The sequence below is a fragment of the Rhinolophus sinicus genome, linkage group LG15 (genome assembly GCF_036562045.2).
Source record: "Rhinolophus sinicus isolate RSC01 linkage group LG15, ASM3656204v1, whole genome shotgun sequence".
Taxonomy (NCBI): domain Eukaryota; kingdom Metazoa; phylum Chordata; class Mammalia; order Chiroptera; family Rhinolophidae; genus Rhinolophus; species Rhinolophus sinicus.
The window spans coordinates 2137481-2158023 of NC_133764.1; the positions used below are offsets into that span (position 1 = coordinate 2137481).

The 20543-nt window shown below is 50.6% G+C and overlaps 1 protein-coding gene across 2 annotated transcripts; it reads right to left on the minus strand.

Moving 5' to 3' along the window:
- Positions 1 to 3534: 3534 nt before the first annotated feature.
- Positions 3535 to 15821, minus strand: TMEM11 (transmembrane protein 11). Of its 2 annotated transcripts, XM_019715971.2 has the most exons (3): positions 15665 to 15809; positions 12513 to 12802; positions 3535 to 4429 (listed from the first exon to the last, which is right to left on the minus strand). In XM_019715971.2, coding segments are annotated over exons 2-3 (519 nt in total). In that variant the 5' UTR covers positions 12515 to 12802; positions 15665 to 15809; the 3' UTR covers positions 3535 to 3912. The 2 variants fall into 2 exon arrangements, with proteins under 2 accessions (XP_019571530.1, XP_019571529.1); XM_019715970.2 differs by lacking the exon at positions 12513 to 12802 and having other exon boundaries at positions 15665 to 15821.
- Between the last annotated feature and the right edge of the window lie 4722 nt (positions 15822 to 20543).

The window sequence follows — 20543 nt, forward strand, 5'->3', positions numbered from 1 at the left end:
ATTTGACTTATCCAAGACCACTCACCTAATTGTTTTGGCAGAGTCCACTTCTAGCACTAAAGAGAGAAGGCTGTCTTTCCTGGTTCCTACACTATCTCATTCAACACAGCAGATGGGCTAATATGTGATCAATCATTTGACGCCTCCCGGCTTTAGTACCTACAAGAATTGCCCAGTTTCCCTGCTGACTCCCACTCAAAGCCCTGTAGGACCAGGCACCATTCCAAGCAGATGAATGTACTAAAGAGACAGCCAAAAGGGAGAGGAAAATCCGGCATGATCCCATTTATCCTCCAGAAAGTACAACTCAGAAACAGTCAGGTGGACAGGGCTTATAAAGCAGCATCCGGCCCCTGGCAGAAGCAGCCCGTTTGTTAGACGTGACAGTTGGAGTGTAGCCAGAAAAGGTGCCCATGTCCAAGTGCTGTCCTTTTCCTCTCCATTAAATAAAATGGTCAGCAACCGAGACTGATGCGATATACTGCCCTGTGAGGAATGCGAGTTTAGTAAGCGCGTACGCTGTTGCTGAGGTGGCTAGTTTGGGGGCCACTGTGATGGTGGCTGGAAGCCTCCCGAGCCCTGACTCCGCTGTGGGTTGCGACGTGGCGCTTGGAGCAGACACAAAGGATCTTTTAGCCTAGGTGTGACACTAGGCCATAGCCAAATGCCACTGAATATTTACCCAACATTTTTAAAAACTCAGCTCACTTTCTAAACTACTTTAGAAACTATATTCTACTGTATAAATAGGAACTAATATAATACAAACAGAACCATTAAAATCGAGCTGGATCCACTCTGCCAAAGGCTGCGTCTGAGGCCCAGCTGCTCCTGAGGAGATGGCCACATCCGGGGTATTACAGATGGGCTCGCACATGTGCTCTCACGGCCTCAGACCAGGAAGAGAACCACAAAGGGCCCACACGCGATTCAGGGTTCTCCAATGTCCACAGTGCGCCTCAAGCCATTTTGGTGCCCCTACAGTTACTCGCCCCTCCCTGGAGAACATGTCTGGGTAAAGTTGGCTTGTAGAGCCTGCTGGAGTTGTCGTGACTTAGACAGCAGCTCTTTCCTGAGGGCCAGTGCCCTGCACAAGAGCGCCCTGGAGAGCGGAGCTGGGCCAGGCCTGGCCTAGGCCTTTCACTTTCGGGGCCTCAAAGCCCCTTTGAATGTGAACGTCTGCCACCAGGGGTACTGGTTGTTGCTGCTACAGTTTTTGTTCCAGTTTCTCTCTTCTGCCCTCAGGTGGTTTTCCTGTCTCTTTCATCCTTGAATTCTACTGGGTAGGTTTGAAAAAGCATGATTCTGAATTAGTTCTGCCTTCAGATAAAGTTCAAAGGCACTTTCCGCTTTACTCTTCAAGACTGTGTTTCACTGGTCTGAGGGCAGAAGCAGGCTGTCCTGAGCTTCATGCCAAAATCAGTCTGAAAAACATGGGTTTCAAGAAACACTGCACGTCTGTGCACTGAGTGACCGCAGCTCATGCAGGGTCAGATGTACCGAGTGCACAGCTCCCCGGGCACGGGGCCTGGTTCCCAGCAGGCGCCCAGGAAGGAGCCTCCTGCCTCCCATCAGGGACCGACCACTGCAGCAGCAGATGTGAAGACTACTTTGGAGGGAACTGATAGACTGTAACAAGGAGAGACATAGCACGTCTGCCAGGACCGGCTCCTGCACGTTTCCTGACCTTGGCCTTTACCAAGGCTCGGCTCTGCTCTGAAGCTGGAGTGAGCCTGGCAGTTGAGACCCAGGTACTAGGTTAACTGCATGGTCCGTCACTGACGGTCTCCACAGGACTCACGTGTGTGGACTTTGCAGAGGACCCAGCTAACCTGGCCTCTGCTTTCTCTCAGTTGGCAGTTATTTCATGCTGTTTCAAGAGCGTTGTGGCAGGTTCCAGACAAGCACTGCCCACTTGTCAGTGACGTCTATGTAGAGGTGACAGAAATAGGAAAGTCAATGCCAATGGGAGGGCAGGCCGTCCAGATGCAGGGCTGGTTCTGCTGCTATTCTTCCCAGCCGACGGGGGAACTGCTCAAGTGGAGCAGTACCCTGGGATACAACACCCCTGCCCTGCAGCCTACAGCAGCACGACGTCCTCCCCGCCTTGCCATGGGACACGTAACGTACTAACGTGGCATTTCAGAGTCTGGGCTAGTCCACCAAACAAGAACCACTTTGTTCACTGCATGCAACTGGCTTCTATTTCTGGTGATGGCTTCTGCTCAGCTGTCCTGAGATGGCCACTGTGTGTCTAATTCTAGGCACCTCCCCACGAAATCTGCAGGCAGAGCACAGGGCTCCCTTTCCAAATCTGGGCTATTACAAAAATACCTACCATTCCTGCCTAGCAGGCTCAGGAGCCAGCAGTCAGACATCCGAAGGGGTCATAGGCACGTTCGAGATGTCTGTTTGGGATCACTACCAATTTACTGTTGTTCCAGATGGCTAGACTGCCATGTCAACAGGAGTTTTTACCCAACACCATTGGGGCCACCCAGCACTCAGCTGAGTCACTAGTGTCTCTAGGGCCCTTGGAATTAAATCAGTTTCTCAAACTCTGTGGGCCATGGGTACCCTTTGATTTTTTTTTTTCTATTTTATTTACATATGTGTAAATAAGACCTTATATATATGGCCACTATTTCCAACAAGGAATACCAGGACAATTCAATAAGGAAAGTATTCTTTCCTTTTGAAATCTTTTTAAAGTTCTGAATCTCCCCCAACAAAAAATGGCCCAGTCACCCCGAATGCCTTCCTGTGCTCCCCTTCATTATTGTCTGGTATCAGATCTTCCTGATGGATCCTTTCAAAGGTGAAAAATCAACCTGTTGGCCTCTTAAAGATGGGCCCTTCAGAAGGAAATGCTATGTGACTCTTCAAGGTCAGCCAAGAACAGAGGGCTTAGGAACACTGCACCCAAGGCAGGGGCCCAACTTCTTTGTGGAGGGATAATTTTCCATTTCTCCAAAGCCTGAGAGGGAATGTGGAAGACGGTGCATAATACGCTCCTTGTCATGAGGGAGGAGCATGGGACCGGATCCTATGGAATGAGGGCACCAGGCTGGCGGGTGGGGGTGCTGCAGAGGCTGCGCTCAGGGCTCTTCCCTCATCCTAGGGCCATGGGTGGAACAGCTTCAGTGCTTTAAAAAAATGCAGATGTTAGTTTCTGTGTCCTCCTAAATCAGAATCTGGACAAGAAGTTCCTGGCCCCCGTTCCCCACGTGAATCCAAATGGAGACCCAGTGACCTCTAGGCCCGTCACCCTGTCCTACCATGTTCCTGAACAGCATTTTGCAGCCAGCCTTGGAAACAGGGCTATGGGAGGTGAGACTGCTCTGGGAGGGGTCTGGCCCCAGGACCAGAGTCTAAGCCTGCCTTGTTCAAAGGCCTGTTCTTGCTTCAAGAGGTGGCACCAGGCTGGAGCAGGCTGGCTTCCACGTTGCCCACTCCTTCCACGTGAAGCGGCCACCCAGAGCAGACTGTACAGCAGCAGCTGCACACAGTCACGGAAAGAGAAGACACCTGGAGTTGAAATTCTCATAATTTTAATGGTCAATAGCTTCTGGTTGGCTCTGGATGGTACAGTTAAACAATATACTTAAAGACACCCCCCCGCCCCCAAGCTTGTTCACACCCCTCAGTAGCAATGCCTCCAACATTCCACTGCCCAGTCAGACTTCCACAGCTCAGGCCCCTGTGGGTTACGGAAATCCACATCTTAGTGTGATGAGCTGAAACAACCCTTGGTACATTTGTAATCTGTGTTACTTTTTTTAAAAATAACATATTAAACCAAACAGGTTCCTGGGCTCCGCTGCCTCACAGAGCAAACATGTTACTGTGCAATCTGAATACTCTGTTGTCTCTTGTGGGCTGGGCTGTTTGCTTCTCCCCGTTCTATTGCAATCATACAGCGTAGAGTTCGTAAATCTTCTTTACACAGTACACCAGGGCAGCAAGTGCTATCGTGTTGTGCAGTCTCTTTCTGTGCAAGTCGTCCTTTCGGACCAGCACCACGGGGGTGGAGGAAGTGAGTGTGTGCAGGGGCAGGCGGGACAGTTTATAGGCGTCGTACTCCACTTGGTACTTGCAGCAAGGGTCAAACTGCCAGGAGATCCCGTACAGGCTGCAGCAGGCCAGGCTCAGCACACCAGCAGGCAGGGAGATGTAGTGGGAGTACTCTAAGGGCAGTGCCAACGGGGTGAAGAGGCAGGCGGTGCCCGCCAGCACGGTGGTCTTGTGCAGACAGTTGCCCACGGTGATCCAGCGGGCAGTCTCGTCACCAATGCGGGTGGGCTCGATCACGATGTACTTGTACTGGGCTTCCAGGGCCTGCTCCAGCTCGTACTCAAACTGGTCTTGCGCGTTCTCCCCATTGTAGATCTCGTGCACGATGTAACAGTCTGTGGCCGACAAGCTCACCCTTATGATGAAGGGGCGGGAGAAAGAGGAGATAGTCAGGTTGGAAGCACTTACTACGTTTCTTTGCTGAGACGCTGGGGGGAAGGCCAGGGAGGGGAAGTCTGGGCCTCAGGCTCAGCAGACCCTGAGCTCTTGAAGGTACCACACCCCACGTATGTTTTATCTCACTTAGAACCCAACAGTCAAGATAATCAGTAAAGAATTGTTTCTCTGAAAGAATCAAATAATGAAACACAAAAGATGCAGGTAAAGGACTACCCTGATCTCTGAGATGACAACCTACAACATGTACTGGGCCTAATGCAGTGAGTGCACTGACAGGTCTGTGAGTTAGTTAGCAGACGAGCCCCCAGGAAACGAGTTCAGCCTTGAATCACATGAGGACACAACAGAAGCCCAAGGTCAGCAAGATGAAATCTGCTCTTGGTTAGTCAGAACAATTGCAGCAGGATTGTTCGATGAAAACCAGCAGACCCCGGAGACGTAATGCCAAACACCCTGCCCTTTGCATGCTTCGAAAGCAGTCATCCTAGGCCTGCAGCACACATGGTAAATAGGGTCACCTTTGCCTTGAGTGACTGAGAACCAAACTCCTCTGACCCTTGCAGAACAAGCTGCATAAAGCTCCTCCCAAGGCCAGCAAGCCCAGGAACCCCAGCCCACTGCTTAGAAAAAAGAAGCCCTTCAATTAGGAAAAGACAACATCTAAAGACAGTAAAGACTCTGAAATTTAGTGGACATAAGGATCCCTTGAGGGCCCCCAGATGTGCCCACCCTTTCTGATCCTGTAGGCCCAGGACTCTCTGTTTTGCCAGTAAATGCTTCTCACTCACATAAGAAACACCATTCACAAACGCCCACTTCACGGGCTGAGCCGATCTGACTTTCCCCCCGGGACTAGGGATGGCTAATAGGACCCTCACCGCAGAACCTTAAGGAAGGCTCAGCTCCGCATCAAGACCAAGACCAAGGAGCCCCGAGGGGCCTTCTAGGTAGTTTCAGGATTCTGTCTGAGGCCTCTGCAGTGCAAACTTCTTATCCAGAGCAGAATCTTCCCACACCCCCGATGGGCCTGTGCACACCTTGTCATTTTCATTTGGCTTGTTTCAGCCTGTCCAGGTCTTTCTAAAGCTCCATACTACCGTCCAGCACACAGTTTCTCCTAGTTTTCTGTTATCTGTTCATCTGATAATCCTGTAGCCCACCCCCTGAGGGACGCTGATAGACACAGCTCTTGAGGCTGCAGCAAGTGGCTTAACTTAACCCCTATTATTACCAGACTGTGCAGAACCATCTTCTTTCTGTCTCATGCCTCAGTGAAAAGCAGCCCCTTCCCCTTCTGCAAGCCCTGGTCCCCCGTCAGAAAGGATGAGGCCCAGGGACCCTCATCTGGCTCCTCGTGATCACTGCCCCCCCCCCCAAGTCCATACGCCTGCAGCTTGGGCCCTGGATCAGTGTGCTGGGCCCCACCAGGGTGAACGTGGCCCACCCACCCGAGCTCCGATCGTCCGAGGAGAAGCACAGCCCTCAGTGCTCAGCGGGTCCGGCACGTGCACACCACAGGGCGTGCTGTTCGGAGTCACGCCAGGGGAGCTGGGCTCAGAGCGTCCTGGTCAGTGAGTACACGCATTAGGCCAGTGAAGGCTTTTAAACAAGGTCGCCCCCTAGGACCTCGGAGTTCAGCATTAAGGTAGTGCCAGCCCTCCGTCAAAGATGAAAACAATTCCATGTTAAGGGTGGTGGAAACTGGATTGTCAGGGGCAAACTTCAAGGAAAAGACGGGATCAGAGAGCGAGACCATAAAGACAGACCATCAGGAGCTGCTCCTTACTATTCATTCCCAGGCAGGATTCAGCACAGTAAAAGCTACTTTTAGCAAATAAGTAAGCAAATCTAGGAAGCAAGGTTTCACAAGGTTTCACTCTCACTCCTGTTGGATAAATGACTAATGCTCTCCTGTGGTCACATTAGAAACAAATTAGAAGTTGTTGGTAATGGACTGGTAGTGTCACCAAGTGCAGAGGAAGGAGTGTCCTCCAGAAAGGGCCTCCACTCACAAGTGGGGCCACTTTAACAAAAGGCACTGGCTGGGCTCAGGCGGCAGGAATTCTATCCTGAGAAGAGCACTGATTCGGCTGCTCAGGGAAGCCTCCTAATTAGATCCCAGGCCCTAATGAGACTGCACTTGGGAGTCATTCCCCAGGGGTCGGACAAGAAGCCTAAACATGGGCGCTGCCCACGCACCTGCTCTGCTGCCAGTGACCAGGCTGCCTTTCCGGGGTGAGTTCATGAGCCATTTCTGTAAGAACCCACCTGAAGTTTATGAAATGGGAAACGCCGGGTTTCCCCTTGGAAGACCTTTGTGGAGTTTTCTATTTGGTTTTAATTCAGAGGTAAGAGGGCAATCATTTCAGCGACTAGGCCCAGGCAGAATTCAGCACTTTAGAAACCACTTTAGCAAACCTAAGAGGAAGTCACAAGACATGAAAGTCACTGGTAACAGGCCGCCTGCCCCAGGCACATCATGCTTCCTGGAGCGCCATGTCTTCTGTGGGCAGCTCACCCCTCTCCTATCCATCTCTGGAAACCAACTCTCCATCGTGTGAAGACAAGAGCATCATCCGGACGTAACTGCCCAGGCACCTGCAGACAAGGCAGGCCCAGCTGCCAGCCCAGCCAGCAGTGCCGTCCGCTAAGCACCTCCTTACATAAAGCCAAACCCGCTACACCCAGTGCAGGAATGGGAGTCTTCCTTTCTACTGGGAAAGGCTGAAAACTTAAGTCTAGAGATTTCTAGGATTCCCTTGTCCAAGGGAACAGCAACATTGAGAACATGGACGCACAAATAGGGAGCCCCCTTTATCAGCACCCACCCTTCCACCTAGGCTGTGGCAGCTGGGGCGCCACCTGCCCCTGTCAGCACCCACCCCTTCCACCTAGGCTGTGGCAGCCGGGGCGCCACCTGCCCCCGTCAGCACCCACCCCTTCCACCTGGGCTGTGGCAGCCGGGGCGCCACCTGCCCCCGTCAGCACCCACCCCTTCCACTTGGGCTGTGGCAGCCGGGGCGCCACCTGCCCGTCAGCACCCACCCCTTCCACCTGGGCTGTGGCAGCCGGGGTGCCACGTGCCCCCGTCAGCACCCACCCCTTCCACCTGGGCTGTGGCAGCCGGGGCGCCACCTGCCCGTCAGCACCCACCCTTCCACCTGGGCTGTGGCAGCCGGGGCGCCACCTGCCTGTCAGCACCCACCCTTCCACCTGGGCTGTGGCAGCCGGGGCGCCACCTGCCCCTGCACATGGAGGTTTCCAGGCTGCCCAGACCAGCAGGTGCAGTTCTGCACGGGTGAGAAAAGCTGTTACTTCAGGAACCTGGGGGCCGAGGCTGCCCAGGAGAGCACCATATCTACAGCGGCCCTGCTACCCAGCGCCCACCCACATATGGCTTGCTTGTTTCTGGGTCAAATGAAACCCAACTAAGGAAACCCAGCCAACCCCCAATTTGAACCCTGGTACAAGAGATTTTTTAAAAAAGCTAATTGGAATCCTAAGGGACTATATTTTTAGGCTTCCTAAGGGACTATATTTTTGCTTTCACAGCAGGTGTGAAATGACCAGTAAAATAAAAAGTGTTTTTTTAAAAAAGAGAGCACTGATAATGGAAGTCTCTAAGAAATACAGTTGAGTGTCAAGGCAAGTTCAGAACAGTGTGTATGGTATGCTACCTTTAGTGTGTACGTGTGTGTGTGTGTGTGTGTATATTATATATATAGTTTTTGTTGTTGCTGACAGTAAATCAAATTTGTGCTCACAGATTTGGGCTTTTATATGTACAGGACACTTCTGGACATATATACAAAGACCTAAGAATGATGTCCCTGGGGAAGTAAGCGGCTCTGGAAGGAAAGGGGGTCCCTTTTTACCAAATGCTTGGAACCTGTAGTACTTACGGAACAAGGTTACTCTCCTGAACACCCTCTGCCAGCGCCGAGATCACTCTGCACGTTGAGCCCGTAACTAGCATGTGGAGCACAGCACCCACCCATCTGAGCGCCAGTTAACTGCTGCACACGCTGCTGCGCTCTGATCCTGCCTCCTCTTCTGCCTGAAACCCTCTTCTGCTTTGAATCTGCTCTGGTGGGCCTCAGGGAATACTCATTAAAGGACTCCCCTTAGAAACACCGGCTTTCCAGTGAAAAGGTGGCCATCATGAGGAATCACAGGGCAAACTCCATTTCCCCTGGGATCTGGGCACCTCTGGTACCCCGAACCATTGCAAAGAAGGTCTCAAAGGAATCTGTGATTACAGAAGTAGTTTCAAACATGGGATCCAAAGTCTGGAGACACCTCCCCAAAAGTCAGAGCTGCACGAAAATGTTCAGAGCAGCACTGTCCGGTGAGAGCAAAAAATGATGAGTGACCTGAGATAAACTGTGATGTCCTCCACAGAGTGAAAAATTCACAGCTGAATCCCTGCACGGAAGGTGAATGGGGAACGCAGGTGCAGAACACACGGGTATTTCACATACACGATTCGAAAGCACACGGCACTAAAGGGTGTATTTAGGAATGTTTCCATGTACGGTAACTAGGAAGAAAAGCAAGGAAATGATAATTCAGGGGCAAGGCGGCGTCTGCCTGGCGGGGGGCGGGAGGCTGTGTGGGCCAAGATAACGCTAGTTTTCTACTTCTTAAGCTCAGTGGCGATGACACAAGTTTATTAATTTTTTAAATTATGGCAAAATACAACAAAGTTTACTGTCGTAACCGTTTTTAAGTGTCCAGGTCGATAATGCTAAGTAACTTACCCTGTTGAGCAGCCCATCTCCAGAACGTTCTCGTCTTGCCAAACTAGAACTCCACCCATCAAACAACTTCCACCCTCATCATCTACTTTCTATCTCTGCATGTGACTGTTTTAGGTGCCTCATGTAAGAGGAATCGTGCAGTACTTGTCCTTTTGTGACTGGCTTATTTCACTTGGCATAATGTTTTCAAGGTTCATCCATGTTACAAGGCATGTGTCAGAATTTCCCTCCTTTTTAAAGATGAATAATATTCCAGTGTATGTATAAGCCACATTTTCTTTACCCCTTCATCCATTGATAGACACTTTTGAGTTATTTCTACCTTCTAGCTATTGTGAATAATACTATCAACACAGGTGTAAAAGTATCTGTTCAAGTCTCTGCCTTCAATTCCTTTGGATATAGACCTAGAAATGGAAACGTTGGATCACATGGTAGTTCTATTTTTCCTTTTTTTGAGGAACCACCGTACTGTTTTCCACAGCAGCTGCACCGTTTTACATTCCTACCAACAGTCTAATTTCTCCACACCCTCAGCAACACTGTTGTTTTTAATAGTAGCCATCCTGATAGGTGTGAGGTGGTCTCACTGTGATTTGTACTTTTTCTAATAACAGCTTTATTCAGTTAGTATTCACATACCATACAATTCACACATTTAAAATGTATGATTCAATGGCTCAGCACTTTCATCAAGTTATACAACAAACACCACAATTTTGGAACATTTTATCCCCAAAAGAAACCCTATCAATTCCCATTTTCTCCAGCTCTTCCGGCTGCTGGCAGCCACCAATCTACTTCCTGCTCTGTGGGTTTGCCTATTCTGGACATTTCACGTACATGTACCCACAAAGTACGGTGGCTTTTGTGACTGGCTTCTTTCATTTAGCATGTTCAACAGCCCTGTATCCCTGGGGGTGAAGAGACCAGAGAGCCATGGGCCCTGCACAGCCGAGGAGAGCAGGAGGCGCCCACTTCCACTCCAGCAGCTTCTGGGCACCTGCAGAAACGCCTGCACTTGCGGGGAGCAAGCCCCCAATCACAGCCAGGCAGCTTGTCATGGGTGAAGTGTCATCTGGCCTCCCAGCCCTGCAGTCCTCCCGGTGAGGATGAGGAGGACGATTCCCTCTCCACCTTGCACACCAGCAAGCACTGGCCAGGCTGCCCTGTAAGCCACCAGCCTTATCTGGTCACACTGGAACGAGAACCAAACCCCCCTCAGTGGAAGCACTTGCTTCAGGCCCACTTCCTGGAGTGGCCCAGGGGCTCCCAGTCCGGACAGAGGTGTGAACTACACAAGGATGTCGATTCCGAGCTCCTCGAAAGCGAGAATGTGTTTTCATCACAGTATCCCCAGCACCCAGCCCGAATGTGACAGGTTCCCAACACGCATCAGTGGAAGTACATTTGAAATGAGTGACAGGAGAAGAAAAACAATTACAGTAATTAAAAGAACCAGTGGCTGAAAAATTAAACTGGGTCCATATGCACGTTGCATTCCACTCACCATGTTTCCCTGAATTAGGCCTTATGTTCAGGGGCTGTCCTCCTGAAAAATCATGCTAGGGCTCATTTTCCGGTTAGGTCTGATTTTGGGGAAACAACGGTAGTGAGCATGTGGTCCCTTGATCACCTGTGATCTGTGAGGTGCTGGAGTCTACCTGTACCCCAGGTGCAGGAAAACCCAGTCTGCGCTAACCAAAAACTGCTTCCTCGGGAGCCAGAGAGAGCAGTACAATACTATGCTGCAGATGTAAAGGCCAGTTAGGACAAAAAGGCACAGCATGTAGCCCCAAATATTGAGGACAGTTCCAAACAGGCCAAGGAACTTGCACAGGGCGCCTGGCATTTTCATGTTTCAGAGACAACCACATGCAAGAGAACCCTTTCCTCCCCTGCTGTGGGAACAACAGTCAAGTGGCCTGGATTCAAGTTCCCTCTCAGTCACTCACTGGCTTTGTATCCGAGGGCAAAACGCCTTGCTGCTCTCAGCCAGCCTCCCTGGTGTCAAATGGAGCAGAAGCGCTAGCTGTCCCGGAGGGCGGCAGTGAAGACAGGATGGGGGCTGGGTGTGCAAAGCAATGTGACAGCTGCAAAGCACCACCCAGTGTAAGGCCTATGCAGCTGTTGAAATTAATTAAAGTGAAGTAAAACCTAAACATGCAGTTCCTCAGACACAGGAGCCACATTTCAAATGCGTGCTCACCACACGTGGCTAACGGCTACTCCAGTGGACAGCCCTGTGACAGAACTGTTATGACTAGTAAGTGATTATTGGCTTTCCTAAGACCTCGCTGGCCCAGGAACTTGCTGCTGGTGCCAGAGACAGACGCAGTGGCAGCTGGGGGTTCCTGTGCGCACTCACTCCATGGTACTGGCCACTCCTCCCACGGCCCTCACTGAGGGGCACGTCCGCACACGCACGCGTGCACACGCCCAGGCAGGGAAGCCCAACTCAGGCTTGGTCTCTGCCACCGCCTCACCTCCCTGGACATAAGACCATCCCTCTCTTCATCACAAAGTTGAGCCTGCACTGGAATGAGGCCTCAAGGACTAAACCACAGAGGCACAAGCTGAAATCCAGATTGCCTGAGTGAATCCAGGAAAACAAATTCACCACAGAAAGGATGAACCTTAGCGGATCCTAACCTACAATATCCAAGGTCTGGGATCATAAGCGTGCACAACTCCACCTTCTGGCAGCCAGCTAAGCAGACACACAAGCCTTGGGGCTGCACACCTACAGACTTGGCTGCAGAGGCTGTGCCTTCATGGCTCAGCCAGACCAGGAGGAAACAAACATTTCCACTACACACTACAGCAGAATGGGAGTCTTTCAAAAGAAATAAAATACCCCAAACTCTTAGGGGTCCTCACAAATAAAAGGACTAGATCAGAACAAGGGGAATGTGTGCCACCTGCCCACATGGCTCATGGACCATCTGTTCAGCTGGACTGAGAACGAAACCCTCCACCGGCCACCCAGGACCACATCTGTCACAGATTAAAGCAAAGCTGTCAAGGATCAAGTCCCGAGGAATAAAGCATGCTGCAGAAAGATGTGGAAGAACCCCCCAGAACTGGCTACCTGAAAATGCTGGAGCAGATGGCTGCGCACATCAGGGGAGGGTCAGGCCACAGCAAAATCATTTCACCCTAAAACCTGAACATTCAGTTCAGCAGCCAAGCCCTCTGACCACCCCAGGCCTTTCCAGAATCAGATCAAACACACCTTCACATGATAAAAACGGACTGAGAGCACATGGCTATACTCACATTCCAACAACACGGAGAACTCAGGGATGCTCAGGGGCCCTGAGGAAGTGCAGACAAGCACCCCAAGGGGCAGGTGGACTGTCTGTGAGCTGGTCCGGTTGCCACCCAAGTGGCAGAACACACAGATACCTGCACTGGGCCTTCCTAGATGGGCAAGTGTGTCTCAAAGACGCCGACAGGATAAGTGGCAATCTGTTTCGTGTGCTTGACGCCAGTGTGCTGAATTTTGGACAAGAATTCAGGTTACAGCTCAGAGTCTGATGTTCTTCATTACAAACACTGTTGAGTCCCTGGATTTAATGGAGTGGAGAGAAAAATCAACATGCAAGCAGCTTTCATTTTGCTATTTCCACCCCTTTCCTATTCTGGTCTAGAGCAGCATAGTCCTATCCCTACTGTACAGTGGATATGCTCTGTATCTGTGCTCTCCAACACTCACAGTCACGTGCGGTTACCAAGCGCTTGAAATGTGGCTAGTGTAACTGAGGAGCTTAATTTTTCATTTTATTTCATTTTAATTAATTTACATTTAATTGCCACACGTGACTAGAGGCTACTGAATTAACTCAGCTCTAAACTCAAGCACCAAGTAAAGAAAGAATCCACACACTGTATTCTAAACTCGACCCTCATTACCACACAGCTGACGACAGTAATTCTTGTGGACAGGCTGGCACCAGGAAGGGCCTTTAAATACAAGACATGCTTTGGAGTTCACAGCCACTGGCAAATCTGGAAAGTTTGCCCAAAGCACTGCTCTGCTCCAGCCCTTGCCCAAAAATCAGAAAATGTTTCCTTCAGTTTCAGCATAAAGCTGATTCCAACCAGGTGTGTACAGCAACTCAGGAAAGTGGTTTTACAATGTGGGGCTGAGATCTGAGTCAGCACAAATGTGACATGGAACAAAGTCATTTAAGAGAGCCATAAACAACCTACTTCAGTCATAAGAGCCAATAATATGCTCAGGCCTCATAATCTGTGGTGCCTGCCAATCAATTAATCCAACCTGCCCCACCCAGTCTTCCCGCCCCCTGAGCAGGACTGAAGAAGTGAGCTAGCTGTGGGAGATGGGGGACTGGCGGGGTTATGTTTCCATCGCCTGCCCAGCATGGGAAGCTCTTAGGGAAACCAGGCTTCTCCAACAGAGCCAAGCTAGGGCCTCACAGCAACGGCAAAAGGAATCCGGAATCCCCAAGCGTTACCTTGAGGGGAGACAGATGGTGCAAACAGAGAGGTACCCCTCTCCATGGTGCATTATCTGGGAGGAGAGGTGGGGTCGCCCAAACCACAAAACCAGATGGCCCGCTCCTGGCTAACACACAACATCTGCATGTGTGAGCAGAGCCTTCAGTTATAGGCTAAAGGCTGCAACCTGAACACCTAAGACCAGGCAGGAAACTGCAGTGAGTCAAGCTGTCATGTGAGGAATGATGAACTAGAAAGCACTTGTTCTGACCAAAAAAGTTGGTCACTACTCAGCTTTTCGGAGTTTTCTGTGAAATCTTTCAAATTATATGCATTTGCAAGTACGCTTATAAACTCTTAAAAACTTAGGTCAACAGTCAAGGACTGGACTCAGCCTATGGGCTGGTTTACAAACTCAGTTTTGAATTAACGATTGTCTCAAACCAAGGAGGAAAAAATCCCCAGTATCTAATTTCTTAGATCGGTAAAAGCTGAACGACCCCTTTATGATGTCTGGGGCATCCCCATTTGGCCCTTTGAGTTGTTTTTATCCAGTAAGGAGGATTGCCGTTGTCTCTGATACTCTTTAAGTTTTCTAACAGGTTATTTCCTATTTCTAAAGGATTAATATTTGCAATAAAGATCTTGAAAATGTTTGCTAGTTTTTAATGCCATCTGGAAATCATTGAGATCACTTCTTTATTTCTATGGTCTGATCTAAGAAATACAAGGTGGTGGTTGGAAAACAAAAACATCTGCTGGCTATTCAATGCTTTTCCAAGGAAGAGGAAATGCGGAAAGGACAATGATGGATAACTCAGAGCTCAAGAATAAAATACAAGTTCAAGGGGTCTGTCTGTAACAACTACCAAACACGAAGAATCTTCTGGGCTGGGAAAACCATCTACAGGCAACAGCAATAAATATGTGACAGAATCAGTCAAAGAAAGCAACAATGCAGAGTAGAGCAGTTGAGAGAAAGGGGATGAAGAGAGAAAGAGAACTTTTCTGTTTAACAGTCTTCACCAAAAAGACAAAAAAAGGAAACAACAAACTTTCCTTTCTTGCTGACCTCTGCTATGCCACTCATACCATAACAGAATCCACAGGACAACAATGCAGGGGACTCCACCAACACACATCCTTTCCCAAACTTCTAGTGGCTTCTACTAGCTGAAACTGCTTTCCAGAAGCAAAAACTAAATTCGACACGAAAAACTACTCCAATCTCATTTTCTAGAAATCATTTCTCCAAATCGAGATCCACTTGGAAGACACAAGCTTCCTGCTCCCTAGTCACACACCATTCATTAGGAAAGGTCACTTTAAAGGACTTCCAGGGCAGGGGCGCTGGCAGAAAACCCTCGAAAAGTCGTAAGAATCCCCCCTCGAGGAAGCGACGCCTCTCGGCCCGCGATACGAGCGGGGAAGGTTACAGCCCCTCCCCCGACCAACGTGCAGCCCACACTGCCCTTCCCGCAGCGCCCGCTCCGCGAGGGCTCCCCTTCCTTCTCGCTCCCGGGGCCGATCCTCGCCACGTCAGGGGCCGCGGCCGAAACGGCCCGCGTGCGGCTTGGCAGGGAGGGAGCCTCGGACGCCGCTCGGCCCGCGGGCAGCGCGGCGGGTCCCTCGGGCCTGCGCGGGGCCCGAGTCCTGTCCACGCGGCCCGGCCTCGGCCCAGACCGTGCACGGCCGCGGCCCACCTCGCCCGGCCCCGCCATCGCCTCCTTCCCTGAGCCGTCCGCGGAGGCCGCTTCGGCCCGGCTCGAGGGGGCGCCGGTTCCCACCCGGATCCCGGATGGGCCAGGACTGGAACCCCGCGTGCCCAGCGCGGGGACGGGAGGGTGGGCGAGAAGGGGTGGCCCGGGAACTAAGGCAGGGAGAGCGCTGCAGCCCTGGGAGGCCTCACTGGCTCACCGGCTCCTAGGCCACATGCTCTGGGGAAGCAACAAGGTCCCGTATCTCACCTCTCTCGGGCGCTACCGCCACTGCTGCCCGGGCCAAGGCGCCTCCTTCCCCACGCGGCCATCTTGGAGACACTCTGCTCGCAAATGTCTCGCGCCAAGGCGGCCTCGGGATAGCAGGCGGGCGGAAGGGAAGTGTAGTTCGGGCCGCATCCAGGGCCAGCGGGGAAGGTGGGACGTGAGCCCACCCGGACTGCAATGCCCACAATGCACCGCGCGCGGGAAAGCCCCGCCTCCTCGAGGTTGTCTGGAAAATGTAGTCTTCACCCCGGGCGGAGTGCAAGGGGCAGTCCTGGGCAGGGTCCTATTGAGGGCTCAGTTTTAGAAGTTAAAATCCCCAAAGTTCACAGCGTGAGAATCACAGGCGCATACCTGTTTGTACGTCCTGGGGTTTCGAGAGCAAGGAGTTGAAGAAGAGTGGAAAGGAAGGTGCCTACAACTCCCAGAGCGCCGCGCGGGAGGCGTTCCGGTGTCGCCTGCTGCCATCGCCGAGGGGGCGCCGGTCTTTCTGTGAGGCAATCCCACCGCTTTCCAGCCCGGCGGGTTGCTGGAGCGTCCAGCCCTGCCCCTCGGCATCGCCCTCCGCGAAGGCGGCCGGACCTGCCCTTGACAGCTGCCTCTGACCGTTAAGGTCACCGAAGGGCGGGAGTCGCCCCCGGGTCCTCTAGGAGACAGTTGCTGCTCCGACTCCATTCCCCCAAAGTCTCTGGACTCCAGGGATACTTTGGAGACAAGACAGATGGGGTCCCTGCTGCATAGAGAGGTCCTTGCTTGCAAGCTGTTGGAAGAGAGTCTGAAAGCGAAGAAAGAAATATAACGTGATCATTGCCCTGAAAGAAATAGGGTTCTGCGTGAGAGAAAAGCCCATTTTCGATATGGTCGCTGAGACCCCTTCCGTGCCTGCCGCACACCACACTCAGGTCCTGGCCGCAGTGACGTGAACATAATCTTATATTTCGGTGTCTTTGAAGGCATGTGTTGGGCGAATCGTCCCACCTGACGAGAGCCCTGTCCAGGATCTGCAGTTTTCCTTCCTGGACGCTGCTGTAGATCAGTCAGCATGGACTAAGCGAACCCCGTGATTCCGAGATGCCGCTCCCTCAGACCTGAGGATCACTTGGGAGGATCATTTGCACCTTTTGAACTTCTAGTGCAGTACCTCTTCTCTGTTCTCTACAGGCAATGTTGCTAGACATTAGTTGGTCCCATACATATGTGAGCAACTCATGCCAAAATCTGTTCCACATTCAGAAGGAGCACAGCAACTCTTCTCAACACCCAAATCTGGGGGAATTTGGCAAGCTAGGGCAGGAGGGCTGTCAGGTGCAGGTGTGATTCGTCACTGAGGATTCCTCAGCTCACATTCTACAATAGTTTCACATGTTTGAAATTCTCAGCCCCTCATTACCTACAAGACGAAATTTAAGCTCCTTAGCACAATCTGGAAGCCCCTCTGTAGTCTGGAGGTTGCTTACCTCTCCAGCTTCAACTGCCTCTCTTTCCTGCCTGAAAATTGCCAGGCTAGACAATGTGGGGGGTTTGTAAGTCCCTAGATGTTCCATGCTTTGCCTAAAATGCCTTTTTCTCCCAGTCAACTATGCTTTTAGACCTTGGGCCTGTCTGACCCCTCAGAAGTACGTACTTGCTCTTCCTGTTGGGTAACAGAAGTGCCAATATGTAGCATGTGCTAGAGACCTCTGAACAATTACCATGTTGCCTTGTCACTGCATATAGATAGGTCTGTTTTCTCTGGACCAATGTCGTGATTAAGAGGGTTCCTAGGGATTCTAGAACAGCTGAGTTTGAAGCCTGGCTCCATACTCTGATCTGGGGCTGCTTATATGTAACCTCTGTTTCTCAGCTTCCTTGTTTGTAACATGGGGGTGATACCAGTACCTCTTTTTAGAGGACTGCTGTGAGTATTGCCTGAAATGACACATACATGGAACTTAGAACAGCACACACTGTAACAGTGAGAACTGATGGGCATATTGTGCCAAGCCCTTTTCTAAATATTTTAAGTAATTTAACTCTTTTGATCTTCAAAACAACCCTGTGACAGTGATATTGTTAATATCAACATTCTTATTTTGCAAATGAAGAAACCAAGTTCCAGAGAACCTGAGTGACTTGCCAAGGTCACACTGCCAGTCACGAATGGCACCAGCATTTGAACCCAAACTGTCTGGTAGTAGAGACTATGATATGCTATGGTGCCTCTCAGGAAGAGCTCGGAAATGCCATTGTCGCCATTAATGAGGACAGTCCATCTCATGCCAACATCTAGCGCACAGAGGAAATGTAAGTGCTCAAGTCAAATGTGGACCTAGGATAATCTTCCCATCTGCTAACTTCTAACATGTCATCTGCTTCCGGTCTGCTGACTTGAGCTGAGCTTTCCAGAAAGTTGCCTCTTGATCACTATTACTGCACAGACATCTTCTGGAAGATTCATAGGCAGGGTGATTCACTCAGCATGTAATAACTGAGCACCCATGGAGAGCAAAGCCTAAATGGTGGAAATTGGGACTCCCATGTGCTACCATGCAGTGGACACTCCTGACAAGACCCCTAAACTGCTAGCAAAGAGGCAGCCTGTGGGAAGACAGGTCCTGGCTGATCCTCAAAAACAATCTGCCCTTTTTCTTATTACCCTTTTCATTCATTCATTCTTCTAGCAAATAATTATTGAGTGCACACTCAGTGCCAGGCCCTCTTAGGCACAAGAGACACAGCAGTTAGTAAGACAAACACTGTTCCTGGTTTCATGGACTTTCTAGCCCAGTGGGATAAAAAGCTAAGTACATAAATATTTTCAGAGAATGACAATTAAGAAGAAATTAAGCAGGATTATGTAACAGAATGACCTGGAGATTACGGGTGGCTACAGAAGGTCTCTTTCAAGGGGTAACATTTTCATGGAACCTGAATGAAAAGAACGAGTGTGGACATGAAGAGCTGAAGACAGAATGTTCTGCACAGAGAGAATAGGTGTGAAGGCGCTGGAGGGTGAGTGAGTTTGATGTGTTTCAGGAATGGGAGCAGGGTGGCTGGAGCACAGTGAGGGAAGAGAGGTATGGGTTTGCCTTTGGTTAAGTCATTTCCTCTCTCTGCTCAATTTCCTCAACTGTAAAATGGGGGTAACTTTACTTATATTAGTCAGTTTCGATTTAGGGGAAAAAAAGGCCACCCTAGGTATTTCAAACAGAAGGAATTTAATGTAGAGATGTTGGGAGGCAGGAGAAGCAAGGAGTCAGTAAGGACACCCGCAGATCAGTAAATGGAGAGAGCAGCTCTGGCCCCTAAAGTTAGAGGAACAAAAAGAAAAATAGTATTTCCCAGAAACTGTGATTCCTGCTGCATGAGCAGGAGCAGGAGCCACACTTGCTGGGGCACTACTGATAGGCAGCTGCTGCCATCATTGCAACCTGAGATGCCACCAGAAGCTCAGCACTGGGATGGCTTTTCTCTCCTTCCCATCTTCCATATCCCTGCCAATGCCTCCCACTGGCAGAGTCAGCTGGCAAGTGGGTCTGGGAAATTTGCAGGCTTCCAGCACTTGCTATAGAAAAGAATCTAGAAAGGTAAGTGTGGGATGAAAGCAGCAGACACCATTCACATATCAGCTACCTTGCAAGGCTCTTTTGAAGAGCACAAATGAGTATGTGCTCAAAAAACTATGCCTATTCTTGTGCTTCACAGCATATAATAGGACTCAGAAAAAGGCTTGTCTTCCAAAAACATGTCTTTGGTATAATATTTCTACATAAAGTTTTGAACTTATGATTAAAAGCATCAAAACGAGCATTTTAAAAATAGAAATTTAAGCAGAAGGTCCAAGATGGTGGATTAGATAAATGCTATGCCTACTCCCTCCCAGGATCACACCAAAATTACAAATAAATTATAGAACAATCTACCTCAAAAGTCATCTGAAAAGAATGGAACAGAACCCTATAACTAAGCATCTAAGGAAGAGGCCACATTGAGACTTGTAGGAGGGGTGAAGACGCAAAACAGGCTGACCCCAAGCCCACAGGTAGTGGTTGAACACTGGGAGGGACCCTCCGTGGTGAAGGTAACCCTGGAAGAGGGAGGGGTCCCAACCCTACACTGGGCTTCCCAGCCCGGGGTCCTGTGCTGGGAAAAGGAGTTCCCACAACATCTGGCTGTGAAAATCAGCGAGGGCTCTCTCTGTCCATCCTGGTGAGACAGAAGAGGGCTGGAAACACAGATGCCCTCTTAAAGGGACTGCACACAAAAGCACTTACTTGCAGACATTTACCTGGTCTCCAGTAGAGGGGCAACAACTCAAGAGGTGCCACAGACATACAGGGAAGATTGAGTTGTATGGCTTCGAAGCAAGGGCTGGAGGGACCAAACATTGTCCCTGTGTGGAGTCTGTCTCACGTGTAGCCTGCAAGAAGGTGCATCTTTTCCATGTTGAACCATCCCCCAAAGAGCTAAATCTGAGACCACATTGGTCTGGTAAAATCCACACATGCGCACCACTTTGGTGACGCCCTGGGTTCCTGCCCTGCAAAGATACATCATTAGGGGCACTCTCACCTACTGAGCAGCCAGCCCCTCTTCCCACAGGCTGTGGAAGGCTTTTACACCAGCAGTGGCCTGTGGCGGCCAGAGGAACTTTTGGTGGTGAGCAGCAAGCCACAACCTGCACCGCAGCCTCTCTTGGGTGGCCCTTGGGTGACCTGCAGGTGAGATGAGCAGGCTGGCTGTGGTGTACTCAGGGCGTTTTTGGGAAGTGATCATGGGCCCAGCATTGCTGCAAGAACCAAAACTGCATTTACTTTGTAAAACCCACCGCCCACTCCGTAACTCCCTGGAACCCCACCCGGCCCACTTGCATTGCCAGAGTCAC